The sequence below is a fragment of the Metarhizium acridum genome, assembly GCF_019434415.1.
Source record: "Metarhizium acridum strain ARSEF 324 chromosome Unknown scaffold_269, whole genome shotgun sequence".
In the NCBI taxonomy this organism is placed as follows: domain Eukaryota; kingdom Fungi; phylum Ascomycota; class Sordariomycetes; order Hypocreales; family Clavicipitaceae; genus Metarhizium; species Metarhizium acridum.
Genome location: NW_027094023.1, coordinates 302,487 through 319,782, shown reverse-complemented (window position 1 = coordinate 319,782; position 17,296 = coordinate 302,487). Strand labels below are relative to the sequence as shown.

General features: G+C 51.5%; 5 protein-coding genes across 5 annotated transcripts; 3 read left to right on the top strand and 2 right to left on the bottom strand.

Moving 5' to 3' along the window:
• Positions 1-1,532: 1,532 nt before the first annotated feature.
• ELO2 (Fatty acyl-CoA elongase/Polyunsaturated fatty acid specific elongation enzyme) lies at positions 1,533-2,752 on the bottom strand (the record flags this gene model as incomplete). Its single annotated transcript, XM_007814074.1, has 4 exons — positions 1,533-1,876; positions 1,936-2,148; positions 2,215-2,284; positions 2,345-2,752. 4 exons carry the CDS (start codon positions 2,750-2,752, stop codon positions 1,533-1,535), a joined length of 1,035 nt encoding a protein of 344 aa, XP_007812265.1.
• A 1,713-nt stretch (positions 2,753-4,465) lies between these two features.
• Positions 4,466-5,438, top strand: COX6 (Cytochrome c oxidase subunit 6; the record flags this gene model as incomplete). Its single annotated transcript, XM_007814073.1, has 4 exons — positions 4,466-4,629; positions 4,902-4,947; positions 5,059-5,176; positions 5,320-5,438. 4 exons carry the CDS (start codon positions 4,466-4,468, stop codon positions 5,436-5,438), a joined length of 447 nt encoding a protein of 148 aa, XP_007812264.1.
• A 591-nt stretch (positions 5,439-6,029) lies between these two features.
• J3458_012708 (uncharacterized protein) lies at positions 6,030-11,112 on the top strand. Its single transcript, XM_066120113.1, has 6 exons — positions 6,030-6,534; positions 6,601-7,591; positions 7,670-8,083; positions 8,177-9,345; positions 9,397-9,594; positions 9,966-11,112. Exons 1-6 carry the CDS (start codon positions 6,349-6,351, stop codon positions 10,827-10,829), a joined length of 3,822 nt encoding a protein of 1,273 aa, XP_065974935.1. The 5' UTR covers positions 6,030-6,348; the 3' UTR covers positions 10,830-11,112.
• A 508-nt stretch (positions 11,113-11,620) lies between these two features.
• Positions 11,621-13,267, top strand: RAI1 (decapping endonuclease targeting mRNA; the record flags this gene model as incomplete). The annotated part of the gene is made up of 8 exons (XM_066120112.1): positions 11,621-11,692; positions 11,752-11,994; positions 12,051-12,082; positions 12,130-12,165; positions 12,214-12,314; positions 12,400-12,570; positions 12,638-12,934; positions 13,098-13,267. 8 exons carry the CDS (start codon positions 11,621-11,623, stop codon positions 13,265-13,267), a joined length of 1,122 nt encoding a protein of 373 aa, XP_065974934.1.
• J3458_012706 (uncharacterized protein) lies at positions 13,098-16,649 on the bottom strand. Its single transcript, XM_007814070.2, has 4 exons — positions 16,058-16,649; positions 15,899-15,966; positions 15,642-15,809; positions 13,098-15,583 (listed from the first exon to the last, which is right to left on the bottom strand). Exons 1-4 carry the CDS (start codon positions 16,107-16,109, stop codon positions 13,976-13,978), a joined length of 1,896 nt encoding a protein of 631 aa, XP_007812261.1. The 5' UTR covers positions 16,110-16,649; the 3' UTR covers positions 13,098-13,975.
• Between the last annotated feature and the right edge of the window lie 647 nt (positions 16,650-17,296).

Here is a 17,296-nt window from a genome sequence, read left to right as displayed (position 1 = left end):
TACAACTTTAACGCCGGGGCCTATATTCGTCTCGGGAGGCAAGGCTCTTTTGTCCAACGCGAAAACATGTCTGTTCTCTTGTCCAGTCGCCGTGTTGTCTGTCTCGCCATCAAACAAACGACTGGACGGGACGAGGTGGCAGCTGGGTGGTATTCTGTGGTGCCTTGGGCTGTGGCGGCTGAGGGGCGCCCCTTCCTCGCCAGGAGGGCTCTAGCATCCGTTCCTCGACGCCCAACAGGCAGGTTCGCACGGCTGTGGCGCGCCTTCCGTTTGGCTGTAAAAGAGGTGAAATGGTGCCGTGTCACATTTATAGAAAGGTGAAAGTGACAAAAGAGAATATCGCCGCCAACAAGACACGACGATATGGGCGTCAGGCGCAAAGTGCGTGCATGTGCCTGTGCCCGTGCATGAGTGTGGGTGTGGTAATGAAGGACGAGAGGATTGATCAACACTGGACCAGGGACTCGAGGCAGCGGCAACCATCCATATCCATGTCGTGCCCCAGAATGCCCGGCTCGCGAGCGCTTACGGGGTAAAGCGACAGATTGATGAACCATCACCAAGCCATCCATCCATTCATTCAAGGCCACACTCCAATAAACCACCAACACTGCCACATGCATATCGCCCACTCAATACGGCTATCAGCGGGGAACAGAGCCAAGAATTATTTTTTTGTTTTTTAGGCCCAGGGGCAAAGCCTCCTCCCACTTCAAGTTTTTTTGCTGGTGCGGGGGGACTGCGAGTCGAGTGAGCCGGGGTCACATACAGGCTCCAACAACACGTCGCCATCTGGTGCACTACCCACCTCTCTGCCTGGTCTTTTCTTTTGTCGACGCATCCGCGCATGACAGGTCCTCATTCCAAAATATCAGCTGCCAACCAGTCCACACTCGAATTTATAGCCATATGTGCAATCCCTTTTATTAGCACCTTCTATAATTGCTATGCATGCTCCAAGCCGGGAGCGCGCTCTTATGCACCAGTTGTACAGAGGCCGACAGAATAAAATGATCCAAGTCGCAATCCGTCGTCTGCAAGCCCGTCGCTCTGCCTTGCGGTTCGCAACTCAGCCCAGAGACTCTGTCCCAAAACTGACTGTCCTGCCATGCCAAAACCTTGAACCCAAATGCGAAACCGTATAAACATTCATCAGCCGGCCTCCCGCTGTCATGACTGTCAAAGACGTATTAAGTACCACCCTCGCTAGGGCAGTGTGGATCGTGAACTTCGCTACCAAGTTCCACGCCCATCCAATTCCTCATTCTCCTTGTATTATATCCTCCCCAGTTTCTCCAATAAAAAGAATAGATAAGTTCACTTTTGTACAAGCAAAGCAGAAAATTATTCAACAGTGGCCATCAGAGGAACTGAGTGTGAGTGGCCAAGAGTTCAGCTGTTTGCAATCTGGAAAACACCCTAGGGACAACCACAGTCGAAACTATATGTCTGAACTGTGTCTTCCATCTCTGCAAGCCACAAGCCTGTGCAAGTACTTCCACGTTTATGTAGCACATGGTTCGATGGTACGCTTAAGCCTTGCGGGAGCGAGTGGTGGCACCGTTAGCCTTTGCCCCAGTGGTGGTGGCACCGTTGGTGTGGCCGTTGCTCTTGCCGCTGGCAGCGACCGCAGCCTGGACGTGCAGAGGGTCGGGAAGGGGAGCCTGGGACATGCGTCGCAGAGACTTGCGCGTGGTGCTTTTACCGCCCTTCTTGTAGGTGGCAAAGTAGAAGGAGATGAAGAGGACCAGATACGAGCTGAGGATGGCAATACCAGAGAAGGCGGCAAATTCCTCACCAGCGCACTTGCCGGCATTTGGCAGCCATGGGAAGTAGGTCGACGTGAAGTAGGTGTATGAGGCGAAATATACAAAACCTAGATGTCAACACATTAGCAAACAGTCGCCCCCCGCCTCATGTGCACGCTTTACTCACCAAGATCAATGATGAACTGGATGATCTGGAGACGAGTGACCCACTCCTTCCACCAAATGCGGATGCCTCGAGCGCTCTGGAAGTAATACCAATACATGACGACGTGAACAGTCAGGTTCAGGGTGATGGGAACCCAGGAGACAGAGGTAGAGCCAATGAGCTGAGTATAGCAGAGAAGAGCAGTAGCACCGTGGTGGTAGCAGTGGAGGAAGGCTGTAGGCACAAGAGGTTAGCAATGTCGCGCGAATGGTTTCCCTTCACAATTAAGAATAAACATACTCAACGGCTTCTTTTTCAAGAAGAGGAACACAGTGTCCAACAACTCAAGATACTTAGTCAGGTAGTTTAGCTGTGGCTTGGGTTAGCAAGAACTGAAGCACACGTGCCAGTGTAATCTAATCGGACATACGTAGTACAAGACAACCATGGGTTGAGTCCAACCGCCATCATAGTGGCAGATGGCATGGAAGACACCATTATGGTAGAGTTCGGGAACCAATTGTTCAATGAAGAGGACCAGGAGAATTCCGCTGATGGCAGTGAGGTAGAAGTTGTGAATGAGGAACAGAGCTTTGAGCTTGAAGGGCTCACGGCTTCGCATCAACTCGCGGCCACCAAAGATGATGATGTAGTAAACGACGATGAAGATAGAGGTCGACTTGAGGGTCGACATGGGAGTCTCGAATGGCACAAAGTTGAACTCCTCGGCCGGATATCCAACAACGGCCTCCCAGGCCTTGCTGAAGATGGGCCATAGATGGACACCGAAAGGACGGTCGATCGTAGGCAGTGGGAGCTGCTCAAGGAAGCCGGACATGTTGCCACTTGGGGACCGAGATGAAGCTAGCAATGGTAGCAGTTCGATTTCTGGGATATGGCAAAGCGCAAAGGTCGAGGCGTCTTGCGCGTTGATTTGATGCACTCGACAAAGGTCTGAAAAGAATTCAGTTTTGGGCGGCGTTGCAGCGACGCGACAAAGAGTCTCCGATTCCAAGGCGCGGACGCGGCGGGTCACACAAGAACAGAAACAAGGAGTGACTAGAAGAAACGGAATGGCCAACGGCCCTTTGCCAACAAAAAAGCAATCAGCCGAGGAATTGATAACGTACACAAGATGACGGACGTACCGGATAATAAGGAAGGAGAAGAGGGAGAGATGGAAGGGGAGAGGAGAAAGGAAAACGAGGATGACGAGGAGGCACCGAATCAAAGACGGCCGAAAGCCCGCATCAAAACTGGCTCGCGCTCAAAAAGGGGAAATTTCGTTCCCGCTTCCAATTTGGCTCTTTGCACATCTACCAACCCGCATGTGATTCGTCGGGGGTTGAAGTGCCGTCCAATCACCGGTCCCTGTCCGCAGGTTTTCGCTTTCTTTTTCGAGATACATCACGTGAACCGGGATAGGGAGCTGGTGGAGGCTCGGCTTCTTCAGAAGTACTAGGTAGTTACCTAGCTAGGTGTCTTGAGCTCTCGATAATTAACAAGGGCCTAGTTAGTAGCATTGGTATGGAGTACCTGGATAGCTGGTCCTCTGCTAACGTCTCTTTGGCATTAGCTGTCTTGGAATTTGAATTGGATTTAAATGACTCTGCGGAGGTTACTGGTAGGGCACGGATTGTCTGGGGGGACCTTGACCTCGGCGTGAAAAAATTGCCGTGCTTTCTAAATTACAATCCTTTGAGTGTGCTGTCTGTCTACATTAAGCTCAGGCAAGTGGCCGTCGTGTTGTTATGACTCTGACACTGAAGAGGGAGCAATCTCAGACAGGAGATACAAGACAAGTCGCTTCCTGTCGTGCAAGGACTAAGCGGCCGACAGCATGGGAAAGGATGATGATTATGGGATATGACCTCGAAACTACCACCTTGCGGAGTGCATTAAAGAGGATGGTTGGCATAACTACTATTCTATCCTCGGGGCTAATGCCCACGACGTCGGACGCGGGCCGCACTCCATAATGCTATCAGTGCGGCTGTCGGAGGCGCAAACCAATTAGGTAGCTCAAAGTCCTGAAGTCGGACTCTCCGTGACTTGTGGCCAGAAAATTGAGGTTGCAAGGCTCGGAATCAACGGGCAGCCGACTTCAAAGTTGATCAGAATGGTTGATGCGCAAACCGGCCTAGTCAGAGCCAGTCAAACGGGAATGAACGACGAATGGACACGAATGGACCACTCGTAGCCGTGCCAAAGGCGGTTGCTTTGCTTGCGACGAATTGGAATCGGGCAAAATCAAAGCGTTGTCAACGAGACAGGTCGACTCACCGTATCCGTGAACAGAAGCACTGTAGAATCCTCGATCAACTTGCACCTACTTCGCGCTACATAAACCCAATTCGCACGGTTCCACTACCCTGTCCCAGTATCAGCCAACCAGGGGCTTAGTCATTCACATCAGCCCATCTGCTTCCGAACACCTGCAGCCAAAGACCATGGCCCAAAAAAACGCACAACCGCCCTTTGAGTTCCACATCACCACCATCGACAACAACCTCTTCTTCTCGCCGCAACCCTCCTCAACACAGCTCCCACGATGCCCTCCGCCTCTATGCTCCGCGTTGTCGCTCGCGGCTCAACCACCTTCTTCCGCGCCACCGCTCGTCCCGCCGCCCAGCCCCTGATGGCCCGCGCCTTCAGCACTTCAATGCCCCGACGAGGCGAGCACGCCGAGGAGACCTTTGAGGAGTTCACTGCCAGGTGAGCCATTGCCTTGTCTCCGCATACGTGGCTGCAGCTACCGAATTGTATACGGTACTGGTTCGTTTTTTGTTTGTGCCGTTTTCTGCGCGGAGCATACCCGGAATTGCCGATGTCCGGATACTTGCGATGACGCGAAGAAGCCTAGCTGGCCGGATGCGCGCAATATTCTTGCCGCGCTGCAAATTTCAACTCCCCATGCTGAAACACATTCCGGAAACTGCAAAACGTGTTCCGACAAGTGTCAATGGCTAATCCACGATCAATTTTAGATTTGAGAAGGAATTTGACGGCGTCCAGGATGTTTTTGAGCTCCAGGTACGTTTTTGCATGCGAGCTTTTAGCGCCGCGATCCCCCGTGCAGCCACCACCCCCCCCAAAATTCGAGTCATCGCAGTCATATGATTCGTACTAATTGCCGTTGGCCAGCGCAACCTGAACAACGCCTTCGCCTACGATCTCGTCCCCTCCACCTCTGTCATTGCCGCCGCCCTCAAGGCCGCCCGGAGGGTCAACGACTTTGCTACTGCTGTCCGCATCTTTGAGGGTACGTCTGATGCCGTAACCAATTGACATATCAGTGCATCACTCAGCGGCTGGCACTGCACCCAACTGCCTGCACAGGATGTCCATTGCTACCCCTAGGTACACGTCATGTTCTTTAGCGTCTGACTCGGCATCTCCATTTAGGCGTCAAGGCCAAGGTCGAAAACAAGGGCCAGTACGACCAATATCTCAACGAGCTGAAGAGCCTCCGGGAAGAACTCGGCGTTCCCCTGAAGGAGGACCTGTATCCCGAGGGGAATTAAAATCAATACCAAAATATATCCAGGACTCTAAGAGCAGGGAAGAAGAGATGCCGTTGTGGGGGGCGATGTTTCTTGTAAAGGAGTAATTTGTTTGCCACCGCGGGGTCGAAACAAATCATTTTGTACATGTTATTCTAGGCGGGTCGACGGGGGGACAAAGATAGACCGGGGGGGTCGGTTGTTCTGACAAAGGGAACAAGCCGCAATCCAGTGTGTTATATTATAATCCATATTGGACGGTACCATCTGTGCAGTAACCGGTTCTTCAATTGTAGCCATCACAATTCGATATGTTAATGTTGTCATCACACAGCTGCTGTAGGAGAAAGCAATATCGATTACACCGATCCTTAAAATAGGCGCTGAGTAAGAATGACAATCAACTGCATTGTTTTGATTGTTCAGAGTGGTAGTTACTGTCACTGCTCTGTGTGAGGTGAGTTCAGGGCCAAAAGACAAAGAGTGCTTGTATCCTCTGTTCCGTCCTTGCCCACACAACACACTCTTTGCACATCAACAACCCTTGCAAGCGAGCGTCGATTTAAGAAGATCCATCACAGACTCTCAAATTCTCTGCTTGTGGGACCCAATATTTGCAGTTGTTGAAGGACGCAAGCCGAGTGACAGCGCCAGCTCGCCCACCACGTGATCAGCTTGAACCCTGGCAACCCATCCGTCTTCAAGCGTGGGGTCCAGTCGAGCTACCGCTAGTACCATCTTCATTCAGCCTTGCCGTTGGGCTGCGCGGATCGACTTACATCGACCCTGCATCCACGCGTTGCGCCAGACCAAACCGCCAGCCTCCTGGTCTCTGTGCGAACCTCTGTGCGGCTTCCTTTGCTGTGGAAGTTTCATATCCGCCCATCGGGCAACTCATATACTGCCCGCACGGCTGCTTACCACCAGGTCAATGCCCAGACCACGACGTCCTCAACCTCGCAAATCGAAGTCGCGGCGCACCGTCGACACCTCGGACGACAACGACTGGTATACAATCAGGAGCATTCTAGACGAGCGACTTTTAAAGGATCGTGTAGAGTATTTGGTCGACTGGGACGACAATAAAAAGACAGGAGAAGCATACTCCCCCACCTGGGTATGTTCTCATCGTCCTACCGGGAAGCTCCCTTGTACAATTCTAACCACCTGTCTGGCGCTCTAGAGCCGAGAAGTTACAGAAGCAGCCCGAAACGAGTGGGAGCAGAGAAAGCGGTCACGCGTAACTGAAGCGACTGAGGTTCGGACTCAAGGTAGCCAGGACAGCCAGCCGCCTCGACCGTCTAACTGGCGACAGCTCCAGAGATCCCAGACAGGTGGCCCGTCTGGCGCATCTCGTCGTCGACGATCTCCTTCTGACGGCGTCGACACCCTTCGCCCTGTCAAAGTTGCTAGAGTCGCATGTAGTGCCACTCCGTCCGAGGAACCTGTACCATCTATTGTATCTATATCCTCGCCTGATAGCCTTGACGACCCTGACGGCCTCGATAGTCTTACGCAACAAAGCTTGCACGCCCCGCGCTCTCAGGATCTTGTTGTTGAGCTCGGGTTAAAGTCGGACTTTGACCCATCAGAATACGCTAGCCAACAGAATACCCATAGCAGCAGCCAGTCGTCGCAGTCAATTGCTGAGTTGGAAGAACAAGACGAGCGGAGTCTCTTTGCCTCTCAGCTTTCCCGACAAACTATTCCTGATTCGCAAGAGCCTTCTGGACAGACCTGGACGCAGGATAAGCAAGTCACTAGCTTTGCACCATCCTTACAGGCTTCACAGGGTGGAATATCTGAGCACGAGCCTCAAATTTATAGTTGGGCTCAGGCTTCTTCTCAGCCTGCTGGCTCTAATAAGGAACCACCCATTTCACCTCACCAGGGTAGTTCCAATTACAGAGACGAGGAAAAGAGCGACCTGGATCAATCCAACGACAACATCCCATCTCATCAGCCTGGCCAGGCAGAAGCGCAGTCGCTTGTTGCGAGCCAAGACTTTGACCTAAGGACACCTGCAACAAAACCGCAGTCTGTTCGGTCTCCACAGGGAAACGAGGATCTTGCTGCTATCCCTACCAGCAGTCCTGTGTTTCTTTCCCAAGTGGTGGCATCTGAATTGAATCTTCCCTCGAGTTCTATCTCTAGCCAAGAATCTCCCCATAAAAGTACAGTTGTCGAGACTCCGTCAGACACCAAACAAAACTCGGCCAGCACTTACCCACTGACTACTGATTTTGCTGCAGAATTAACTCGGGCCCAATCTGAGGGCGAGTCTCAAGACGCCCAGGTGCTCCAAATTGACCCGTTTGTCTCGCATGTAAGGGCCTTTTCTGTCAGCCACGACACGGCCCACGCATCACCCACATCATCTCCTCCCCAAATTGAGTCACAACCTTCGCCCGAGCCTCCTTTCGCCATCGCAATGGAAAATCATAATGCAAAGGACTCCGCAAACCCGACGCCACAGCCATCAGCTGTTGATGAACTGAGCCAAATCCTCAACTTGGATAAGGTCATGGCTGAAGGTCCATCACATCCTCCAGAAGAACACTCCGCTGAACACTCTGCGCCTGCCGAGATCCCAGCTACCAACCAAAGTCTTCAGGACCACTACCAGCAGCCTTCACCTTCTGAACATGAACTTGCAGGCCCTCAAAGTGAGCAACTAGCATTAGATACCCCCTTGGTTTCCCAGATTTCTGCCGTCTTCTCAATAAAGAGTATCTTTGACACAATTTTTGCAAATCCAGATTTACCTGCCTCTCGCACAATGATGCCGGACGTGTTACATAATCCTCAGCCTGAGTTGTCCACCATCTCACTGGCAGATATCTCCAAACAGCCCGATCTCGCTGCTCCATTACCTCTAATGCCATCACTACTTGCTCCCGACAACCTTTCCTCAAACGCCACGAGAAGCTCTGGCGTGTCTGTCCCAATGGGACAGCCTCAACAAGACCAGGAGTCAAGCGACGATTCTGGTGATGGATCTCAGGAACCCATTACACTGAAGCACATAATTACACTGCCTTTCCAGGCCAGTCTGAGGCCACTGTATGATGACACCTTGCTCCAATCAAAGCGGGAGGTAACTCAGTTTGGCGCCATATTCAATAGCGAGGACTATGTGGAGCCAGACGATACTCTCGTCCAGAAAATTGACCAAGTATTTAGTCGGCTGCACAATATCTGCGACTATCCCCCGGATGCAGTGGGTAGCGCTCTTGAAGATTTACCTTCTGACCAGCTCATCAAATATTGCTACGATGCGAACCCCAAGTTCAATTTTATATATGAACTCCTGCAAGGGCTTACTCAAGATACTGAAGTTCTAATTGTAGCCAGGTCTACTGATCTACTCAGGCTCCTCTACCGCCTGACCGAGACACTGCAAATCAACTGCGTCTGTGAAGAGATTGGTAAATCTAAGAGCGGGTTTACTTCATCTATAGCCAGAGTTACTCTTATTCTTCCTGGAAAGAATGTTGAGGAAGATGACTTTGACATTGTGATTGGATATGATCACTCCTACGGTGGTTCGGAAATTGGGAAGAAGCTGGAGCCAGAGATCCCGGAAGCGCGGTCACCAATGGTATTGATACTGGTCACCACACACTCTATTGAACACATCGACCTCTACATCTCTGATGAATTGACGCCCTTGGAAAGGAAAAATGCCCTCCTGTCTGGGATAGTGCGGTCTAGACAGCTTGTGAGCGACCCCGATCGTGGATACCCAGAGCCCCACGAGATTGCCAGCTTGTTCCTCGACTATTTGAACGGACAGACCGAAGGAATCATCTGGGAGCCCATACCTGTCCCCGAAGAAGTGATGGATATCTATCTCAACTCCCAGTCACGCTCGCAGATGCCCGTCGAGGGAACACCAGAGCTTGAGACTGCTCGGAAACGCAAATTTGTGAGCTGACCCTTTCCATTTCAATGACACAATTTTGTTAACTATATATAGGACGAGTCTGATGATGAAGATGTGAAGCGGATGCGCATTTTGCCGCACAGGCAGTCGACCGTGCAGACAAACGAGGCCCCAGTACCTGATGATGTAAAGGCACTGCTGGACTCTGCAAATATCGAAAACACGCCCCTCAAGGCTTCTCGCGTTCATATCAGCGTGCCAATATCTGTCTTGCAAGTCTTGGCTGAGCAGGTATGAAATCCCACTGTATACCCTTTAAAGCAGTTAAGGCTCCAACGATGTACCTTTCAAGGATTTGGGCCAATAGGCATCTCCTGCTGATCGATACACCTATCACCACTGAAAGCCCACTAGAAAAAAAGTATCAATAATTCCGTTGCAGGGTTGTGCCGGGTGCTTCCAGCGCCTAGTAGAGAGAATATAGTCTGTGGCAGAATATATTTGCCTACCAAGAAGCACACACTTATTTACTGTAACACATCATAGTATAGAGCACGATAGCCGAGTACCTGATTTGGTCAAATACCTTTGCCTCCAACTGTACATCGTTGGAGCCTTAACTGCCTTAAAGCGATGAGAAATCCATTTGCTAACTCGTTCAGAATAATGAGCTCAAGCGTCAACTAGAGGCAGCAGACAGAGACGCAGAGTACAAAAGTCTCATCTCCGGACTCGAGGCCCGCATCAAGGAATACCAAAGAACAAACGCAAAGGTGTACTCGTCACAACGAGAGGCTCTAGAAGACCGCATCAGATTTGAGCGAGAAACCCGCAAGGCCGAGTCCAACCTTGTCCAAGCCAACGAAACGGCTCAGCGAGACGCGGAAAGGGCCCAAAAGAAGATTGCTGACCTCGAAGCAACCGTCGCCCGCCTAACTGCTGACCCTTCTCACCCAGATGAACCGTCTCCTCTATCCAAAACTCAAACCCTCCTTCAAGAATCCCTCGAGAAAATCGTCATGCTAGAAAAACGTCTCGAAAACGCCCACAAGGACGCTGACTATGCCCGTAGTCTCTACCAAGACGCAACCGCCACATCCAGTGCTCTGCGCGGCGAAAACGCTGAACTCAGTGAACAAGTCGCCGATCTGTCGAAAAAGACGCCAGAAACACTAGGCAAGGTTCACGAGATTCAGGCTGATGCCACAATTAAGACGTATCTCCACCAGATTCAGGGTCTGAGGACGCAGCTTCGCGAGCGGGAGCTTGAGCTGGATTACACCAAGGAAGAATTGCGGACATTGAGAAATGGACGCAGGGAGACTAGACAGGTCAGCGTGCCACGGAGCCCAAGGATGGGCGTGATGAGTCCGAGAACGGGAAGGGCAACATACGGCAGCGCAGGCGGTTCGACTAGCAGGGGTACGAGTCCGGCTCCTACGAGTGTCGAGGGCGCGGGCGTGCTTGCGGGTATGCAGTTCTTGGGGCAGCCGGCGAATGGGAGGTGGCAGCATCTTAGGGACTGAGTGGCAGGCAGTCAGTGAGTTTGGTGTAGAATGCTCTGGATAGGAGGATTAGTGAGGTTGTTTTTTTTTTTATTCTTGCATGCCGGCTTGGCTGATTGGCGTTTGGGTTGGACTTGTAGCCCTGCCTGTCGATATGATTTACTGGATAAATTGAAGGCTCAGCCTACGGTGGGAGGCAATCCATATTTGACCACATCAGGTGCCTGGCCATCGTGCTCCATGCTGTAATATACCACAGTATATTAGTACGTACTCCTTGATGGACAAATATATTCTGTCGCAGACTGTATATCTCCGAGATCTAGAGTCTCGATATCGAATTTAGATTTCGTCTTGATCGACCAAACCTGGTGTAGGGTAGCTTGGCATCGCGAGCTGCGTCAAATGCAAATCTGCAAAACCATTCCAAACAAAACAAAACGACTATACAAGAAAGGCATGCCCAATTCCACTACTACATATCCATCTATCAAAGTTGATCATATGTCCGGTGCATTATCTCGACAACTGGGGAAATCCCACGGATCCAAGTCTAGTTCCACCCAGGAGACCACCAACTTTCAGCCCCAGCACAACACTCAAACTACACATCGAACCAACGTTGGCCTCCATTCATCTTGAAACCACACTGCAGTCCAAAACCCACTGCGATGGACGCGACATCCTCATCTATACATTAATTCCCGGTCGGATAAACCCAACAGCAAGTTGCATGCAGCGGCGACCGCGACTGTTCGTACGAAATCAAGTTAAGCACATGTCGGGAGCGACAAACCCTCAGCAATCTCACAATGTCGGCCGCATTCTCAATACAGCCTATGGGCCGGTTCTCCGGGCAAAGCCAGCCCGTGAAAAGACCAAAGGTTTTTTTGGTTGCGATGTCTATTTGTGTCCGTCCGCCTAGCCCGGCTAACTCATCCAGGAATTTGCCTGCTTCTCATACGATGAGAACCATGAGTTTCGCCTCGATGACTCTTCCATGAAGTATTACTACACCCCGCAGCTAGGAGCAGACCTGTCCAAGGGCTTCAACACATTCCAGAAACTAGATGACTCGGGAGACGAGCATCTGGACAGCTTGCTAAAAACCATCTTGGCGCACGAAAGGAAGACTGGGAGGAAGATTGATGCGAATGTAGTTACGTGGCGGGGCATGATGACCAAGGTATGTTTCTTTCCACAATCCGTTTTGTCCATGTATATACGATACTGACGAGGCAGATTATGGCGGCACTCTTTGAACAACAGGATGGGTGCGTATCATGCTGTGCCATGTCTGAAAGCTAACTAACAGGCGTAGTTTTGAGATGAATGCCACTTTGTACCAGGATTGCATGTGCGTATCCCACATCAAGATCTAGGCACAGCAGCTCACAAAAATTAGCTTCATCGAAGAAAACAACGAGTATAAACTCCAGTCGCGAGCCAAGGAAAACCATCGCGGGCCCCGACGCGGCCCGCCTTTGGAAGTCATGCAATATTGGGGTATCTCTCTGCCTCTCCCCCCTCGTTCCTTTTCTTGTCCTCTTCACGCAAGAATACAGAAACTCACCACCCCCCTCCCCTCCAGGCTACAAGTTTGAAACCCTATCCACGCTGCCGAAAATATGGGCCGAAACATCAAGAGAATACATTGAAAACCGCGAGAATCAAGTCGTCAACAACAAGGAACAATACTGCTCCGTCGTACGCACCGGCATCGGAAACACCGTCCTCTGTCTAGGCGGCGAGGTAGACGCAAGCATGTTCTCTCTTCCCTGAACACATGTTCCCCCCAAAAAAGAACACTACCCTGACAAGAAAACCAGTATGGGACTCCAAACCCCTTCCCGGCCAGCCCATAAACTGGGTCGAACTCAAAACCACCGCTGAGATACGCTCTGCCCATGACATGGACAACTTCCACCGCAAACTCATGAAGTTTTGGATCCAGTCGTTCCTGCTGGGCGTCCCCAAGATAATCGTGGGCTTCCGCACAAGGGACGGTATCCTGGTGGACGTCAAGGAGATCGAGACGCACAACATTCCGCAGACGGTAAATTCGAGGCAAGGCGCGCAGTGGAATGCAGACATGTGTGTGAATTTTGCGGGCGAGTTCCTCGAATGTAAGCCCACGTCGTGCTCTTCTCTTTGGATTTTTCTTTTCTCCCCTCCCTTCTTCATCTTGTTGATATTGCTTTCTCCTGTCCTCTTCGGGCTTTGGTCCGTCACTGTGTGTTCCCACACGGCACATGAAAACTCGCTGACAGCCCCGGAATCCATCCACAGTTCTTCAAAATACAATCAACGACGAGGGCGTCTGGCGCATACGCCGCCACCCAGCCTCCCCCACAATCGAAGTCTTCAAAGTTGAAGAAACAGGCCACGGCAATATTCTCTCCGAAGAATTCAAAAATTGGCGAATCAAGCTATCCCTCGGCCCGAGCCCAGAACCGTAACCCATGCGCACACGCCTCTAGCAAGATGACTCTAGTCATGGCTAATATCTACCGTTTGTCTTGTCGAAAAAACAAACCACCATATGTAAGGTTGTGTCACACGATATGCAGGTACCTAAGAACGATTAATACGTTGAATGAATACCTGAGTACCCATCTTGGCGTACCCAAGATTTGAATCACAATATAAAAGCATGACAAACACATTACAAGATGAATCATGGAATGAGGCAGGAATTGTGTGCAAGCGATTTATTCACACATTCTACCTAGATCTACCTACAAATCCAAAGCACAAATTCCCAACCCTCAACGCCATGATCCGGTGGAATCCCATAAATCAGCAAGCAATATATCCACATTACCACCAAACGGCAGCCACGGAACCTGCCATTTGTACATGGAACTTTGTTCATACATGTCTGCATCCCGCATGTTTGTCCATGTCTCAAACACATGCTGCAACCATTTTATGTTTTCCGAGCCGGGCTATGCAAAGTCGATGCAGTCGCGCTACTCAAATCGTACACTCAAGGGTATTCATGCCAAAAAGAAAGGGAAGATGAGAAAAAGAGAGAAGAAGAGCAAGCGGGCTGACAGACCAAAACGAAAGTAGAAACATCTTCATGCCCTGCATGAACAGGTGCATTTCATCCTCCATTGCCGTGAATTAGTACTCCAGGCTGAATCTCAGCCGGCAAATATCATTTATACAGCTGGCCAGCGAATGCGGAGGTTATCAGCCCATCGTTGATATAGAACATCAGATAACTGCTTGCAGTGTTCCATGCCACTTCTTGCATCACGTCCGGGATACTTTTCCTCGAGGAGGGCCGACTTCTCCCTCTCAAGTTCCTTATCTGCCAGACTGGTTCGGGGAGACTCGGCTTGGCGTCGACGGTGGCTCTTGAGATGGGGATTGTTGGAACTGAGGATCAGTTTGGTGGGACTAGCCAGGGAAGGGGCAGAGCTCTTGACAATGACTGTTCCCATGGGAGTTCCGTCGTCTGGAGCTTTCTGAATCGGCTGCCGTAGAAAAGAGGCATTGAGCTTGTTGTCTTGTGACATGGATGCAACGAGATTGCTCATGAGATGATATGCCCCCTCTGGGTCTACAGCATCCAGGGCCGCAAAAGCGTCCGACAGTTTCGCTAGAGCCTCCCTCTTTTGCATAGCGGACGTCTGAGCATGTAATTCAGCCAGAGTGGGTTCTACGGCCTTGTTGTATAGACGTCTGCCCAGGATGGCTTCTTTGCCGTAAGGCTCGACAGGCGACGCAATAGGTGGGGGAAGGTTCTCGTCGCGGAAAACATCATCGGGTGAGGATGGTCTTCCGATTTGGCCATTGGTCGAGCTGTCTGAAGGGACACGCCGGAACAGACGCATAGTCGAACCCGAGTTTCCAAATGACATGTCGGGCTGTAATGGCTTCTTCGGTGCGACTGTGGGACGCGGCGATCCGCTGGATCGGATGGAGTTGGAATGGGCCAGTGATGGAGTGCGGCGAACGGTACACTTGCGCATTGTGCCAGTTGCCGGTGATGATGGACCGAGTGGCCCCTCGGCAATGTCGAGTTTGCGCAAACCTTCTTCAGTGGCCAGCATCGACGAAGGCTTGCGATGTCTGATGGTTGGCCGCTTGGGCGGCGCGGGAGCCACCGACTTGACTGTATCAAACACCCACTCTTCGTCTTCATCCTTTGGTGATATTGTTTGTAAGGTCTCTTGGTAGTAAATGGGATGCTTCTGACGATTCTGGTTGGCCTCCCACATTTGGCGGCGGGCAATGAGTTCCTGCAGAGCTTCAACTTTCCCAGCAGAACGAATGAAACGGTGCTTCAGTAAATCTCTTGCTGAAGGCCGGCGCTCATAGTCCTTGGTGAGGCACTGAGCTACAAAGTCTTTCAAGTCTCTGCTAAAGTCGCCCTCGAGTCGTGGAGGTGCATTCTTGGGAATGTGGAAAAGAACCTTCATGGGATGAATGTGACACAGTGGTGGCTCTCCGTTGGCCATCTCCATGGCAGTAATGCCCAGAGACCAAATGTCTGCCTTGAAGCTGTACCCGTCTTGCTGAATAACTTCTGGAGCCATCCAAAACGGGGTACCGACAAAGGTGTTTCGCTGTGACTTGATGTTGGTCAATTGAGCGGCAACTCCGAAGTCTGCCAGCTTGACCTTGCCCGTTTCAGACAGTAGCACATTGGCAGCTTTGATGTCTCGGTGAATCTTGCCCTCGGTGTGAAGATACTGAATGCCCAGCAGCAGCTCACGGCAAATAATGGCTATGTGTGTCTCGCTAAAGTTTGCAGGTTTCAACTGTTGAGGGTTTGATTAGTTGATACAAATGACGCGCATGGGACACAGTCAAACGCACCAGATCTAGGCAGGAACCACCCCCTAGGTACTCCATGACAATCCAAAGCTTATGTCCCCGAAGGAACGAGCCTTTATATTGGGTCACATACGGACTGGAGCACGTGCTCAGGACGGCTATTTCCGCCTGGATGTCTTGGATGTCATCATCGTTGGACTCGAGATCGATCTATGTGTAGACGTACATTGTTAGCAGCGGGACATAACATGAACTGTTTGCGTTGTGTTTGCTCATCGTAGGTCTGGACGGGTACGTACGTGTTTGATGGCCACGGTCTCGCCTGTTGCCTTCTCAATGCCTTTGTAGACGACGCCGAAGCTTCCACCTATTTGGAGGTGCGCATTAGCTTTGATTGTAAAACATGGCGGCTGTTTAACATGGGGACTAGGTAGCCTGCTGGGAACGTTTGAACTCACGGCCAAGTTCCTCCAAGACCTGATAGTGCTCTGCAACACCCTCATCGGCCATTTTGTCTTGACGTCATGCAAGGTGCCGCTTCTCGAATGGGCTGGAGGACGATGAGGCCAATGCTGTGCCTGTAGACGAACCGCGGCGATCCAAGTCGGAAACGCCTTGGAGCAGGAATGTCAGGCACTAGACACGAGGGCTGCGCGACGGCGACTGATGCTGTAAATTTTAAAGATATCGATGTCGTGACGAGGGAGAGGAGAATAAAGGGATGCGAGCCGGGTCGCGCGGCCAGATAATACCTATAATCGGCCGGAGTGGCTACCCAGGCGCAGACTTCGGAGCACCTGGCTGGCAGTTTGAGCCAGGGCGATGCCCGGTTCGCTTTAATGAGGTTGTTCGTTGTCTGGGACAGCAGCAGGGCTGGGCGGAGAGCTTGGACCTCTTCTTTGTTTACAAATCTCCTTTTTTGGATAGCTGCGACTGGGGTAGTTTGCTGGGGGGTGTTGGCGGCGGGGTGTCAACTCGTCAAGACGGGCAGGATAATAGAGAACGTCGTCGAGAAGGATAAAAGTCGAGGGCTTCCCCCGTCTTTTGTCGCATCGTGACAAGGTCTGCAATGGTGTTGACGATTGCTATGACCCAAACGCGCAAAAGTGTCGTGTGAGCAATGCTGGCGCATCTGGATTGTGCGTTGGAACGAAGGCAGCTTTAGAGCGTTCTACAGGCCGGCCGTCGCCCCAGCGGCCACCACGTCAAGTGGCGCCCCGTCAGTCTAGAATTAGATGATTGATATTACATCACACTCAGCTCATGGGCGATAAATAATAATACCCCGTGGAACATGAGGGCGGGACAGGGTGTGTCAATCTGCCCGAAGTTTGCGGGTACTAGTCGAGATGCTGACGACTGGTCATTGGCTGTCATTGGCCTCCACGGGCCCAGCTCCCGATTTAGTGAGGGCAGCGTGCTGGGGCACTGTGGCTTTAGCGCTGCCGGAGAGGAGGCTTAGTGGCGTTAGAGGCGACCTAGAGGCCCCTGGAGGCCAGTTGAGCGCCTGGTTGCTTCAGGCCCCCGTTGAGGCGTGCGTTCTGCGTTGCCCTGGTTACTGCTGCCCCTCTGTTGTTCGATTGGCCTGCCGGGGTTTGACGTCTTGTGCACGCGGTGTTGCTGCCGCCGTTGCCCTGCTCCAAGCAAATAGACCAGTCGCTTGTCAAGCAACTGACCGACTGTTCAGGTCAAGTGAC

What these genes read in the sequence shown, in the direction of transcription:
- J3458_012708 (XM_066120113.1), top strand. Translation starts at nt 6,349, where the DNA reads ATGCCCAGACCACGACGTCCTCAACCTCGCAAATCGAAGTCGCGGCGC. An exon ending in TGAACTTGCAGGCCCTCAAA is followed by an intron (nt 8,084 to 8,176) that starts GTGAGCAACTAG and finishes TTGCAAATCCAG; the next exon opens with ATTTACCTGCCTCTCGCACA. An exon ending in TGCAAGTCTTGGCTGAGCAG is followed by an intron (nt 9,595 to 9,965) that starts GTATGAAATCCC and finishes TAACTCGTTCAG; the next exon opens with AATAATGAGCTCAAGCGTCA.
- J3458_012706 (XM_007814070.2), bottom strand. Translation starts at nt 16,109, where the DNA reads ATGGCCGATGAGGGTGTTGCAGAGCACTATCAGGTCTTGGAGGAACTT. An exon ending in GGTCTTGGAGGAACTTGGCC is followed by an intron (nt 15,967 to 16,057) that starts GTGAGTTCAAAC and finishes ACCTCCAAATAG; the next exon opens with GTGGAAGCTTCGGCGTCGTC. An exon ending in AGACCGTGGCCATCAAACAC is followed by an intron (nt 15,810 to 15,898) that starts GTACGTACCCGT and finishes GTCTACACATAG; the next exon opens with ATCGATCTCGAGTCCAACGA.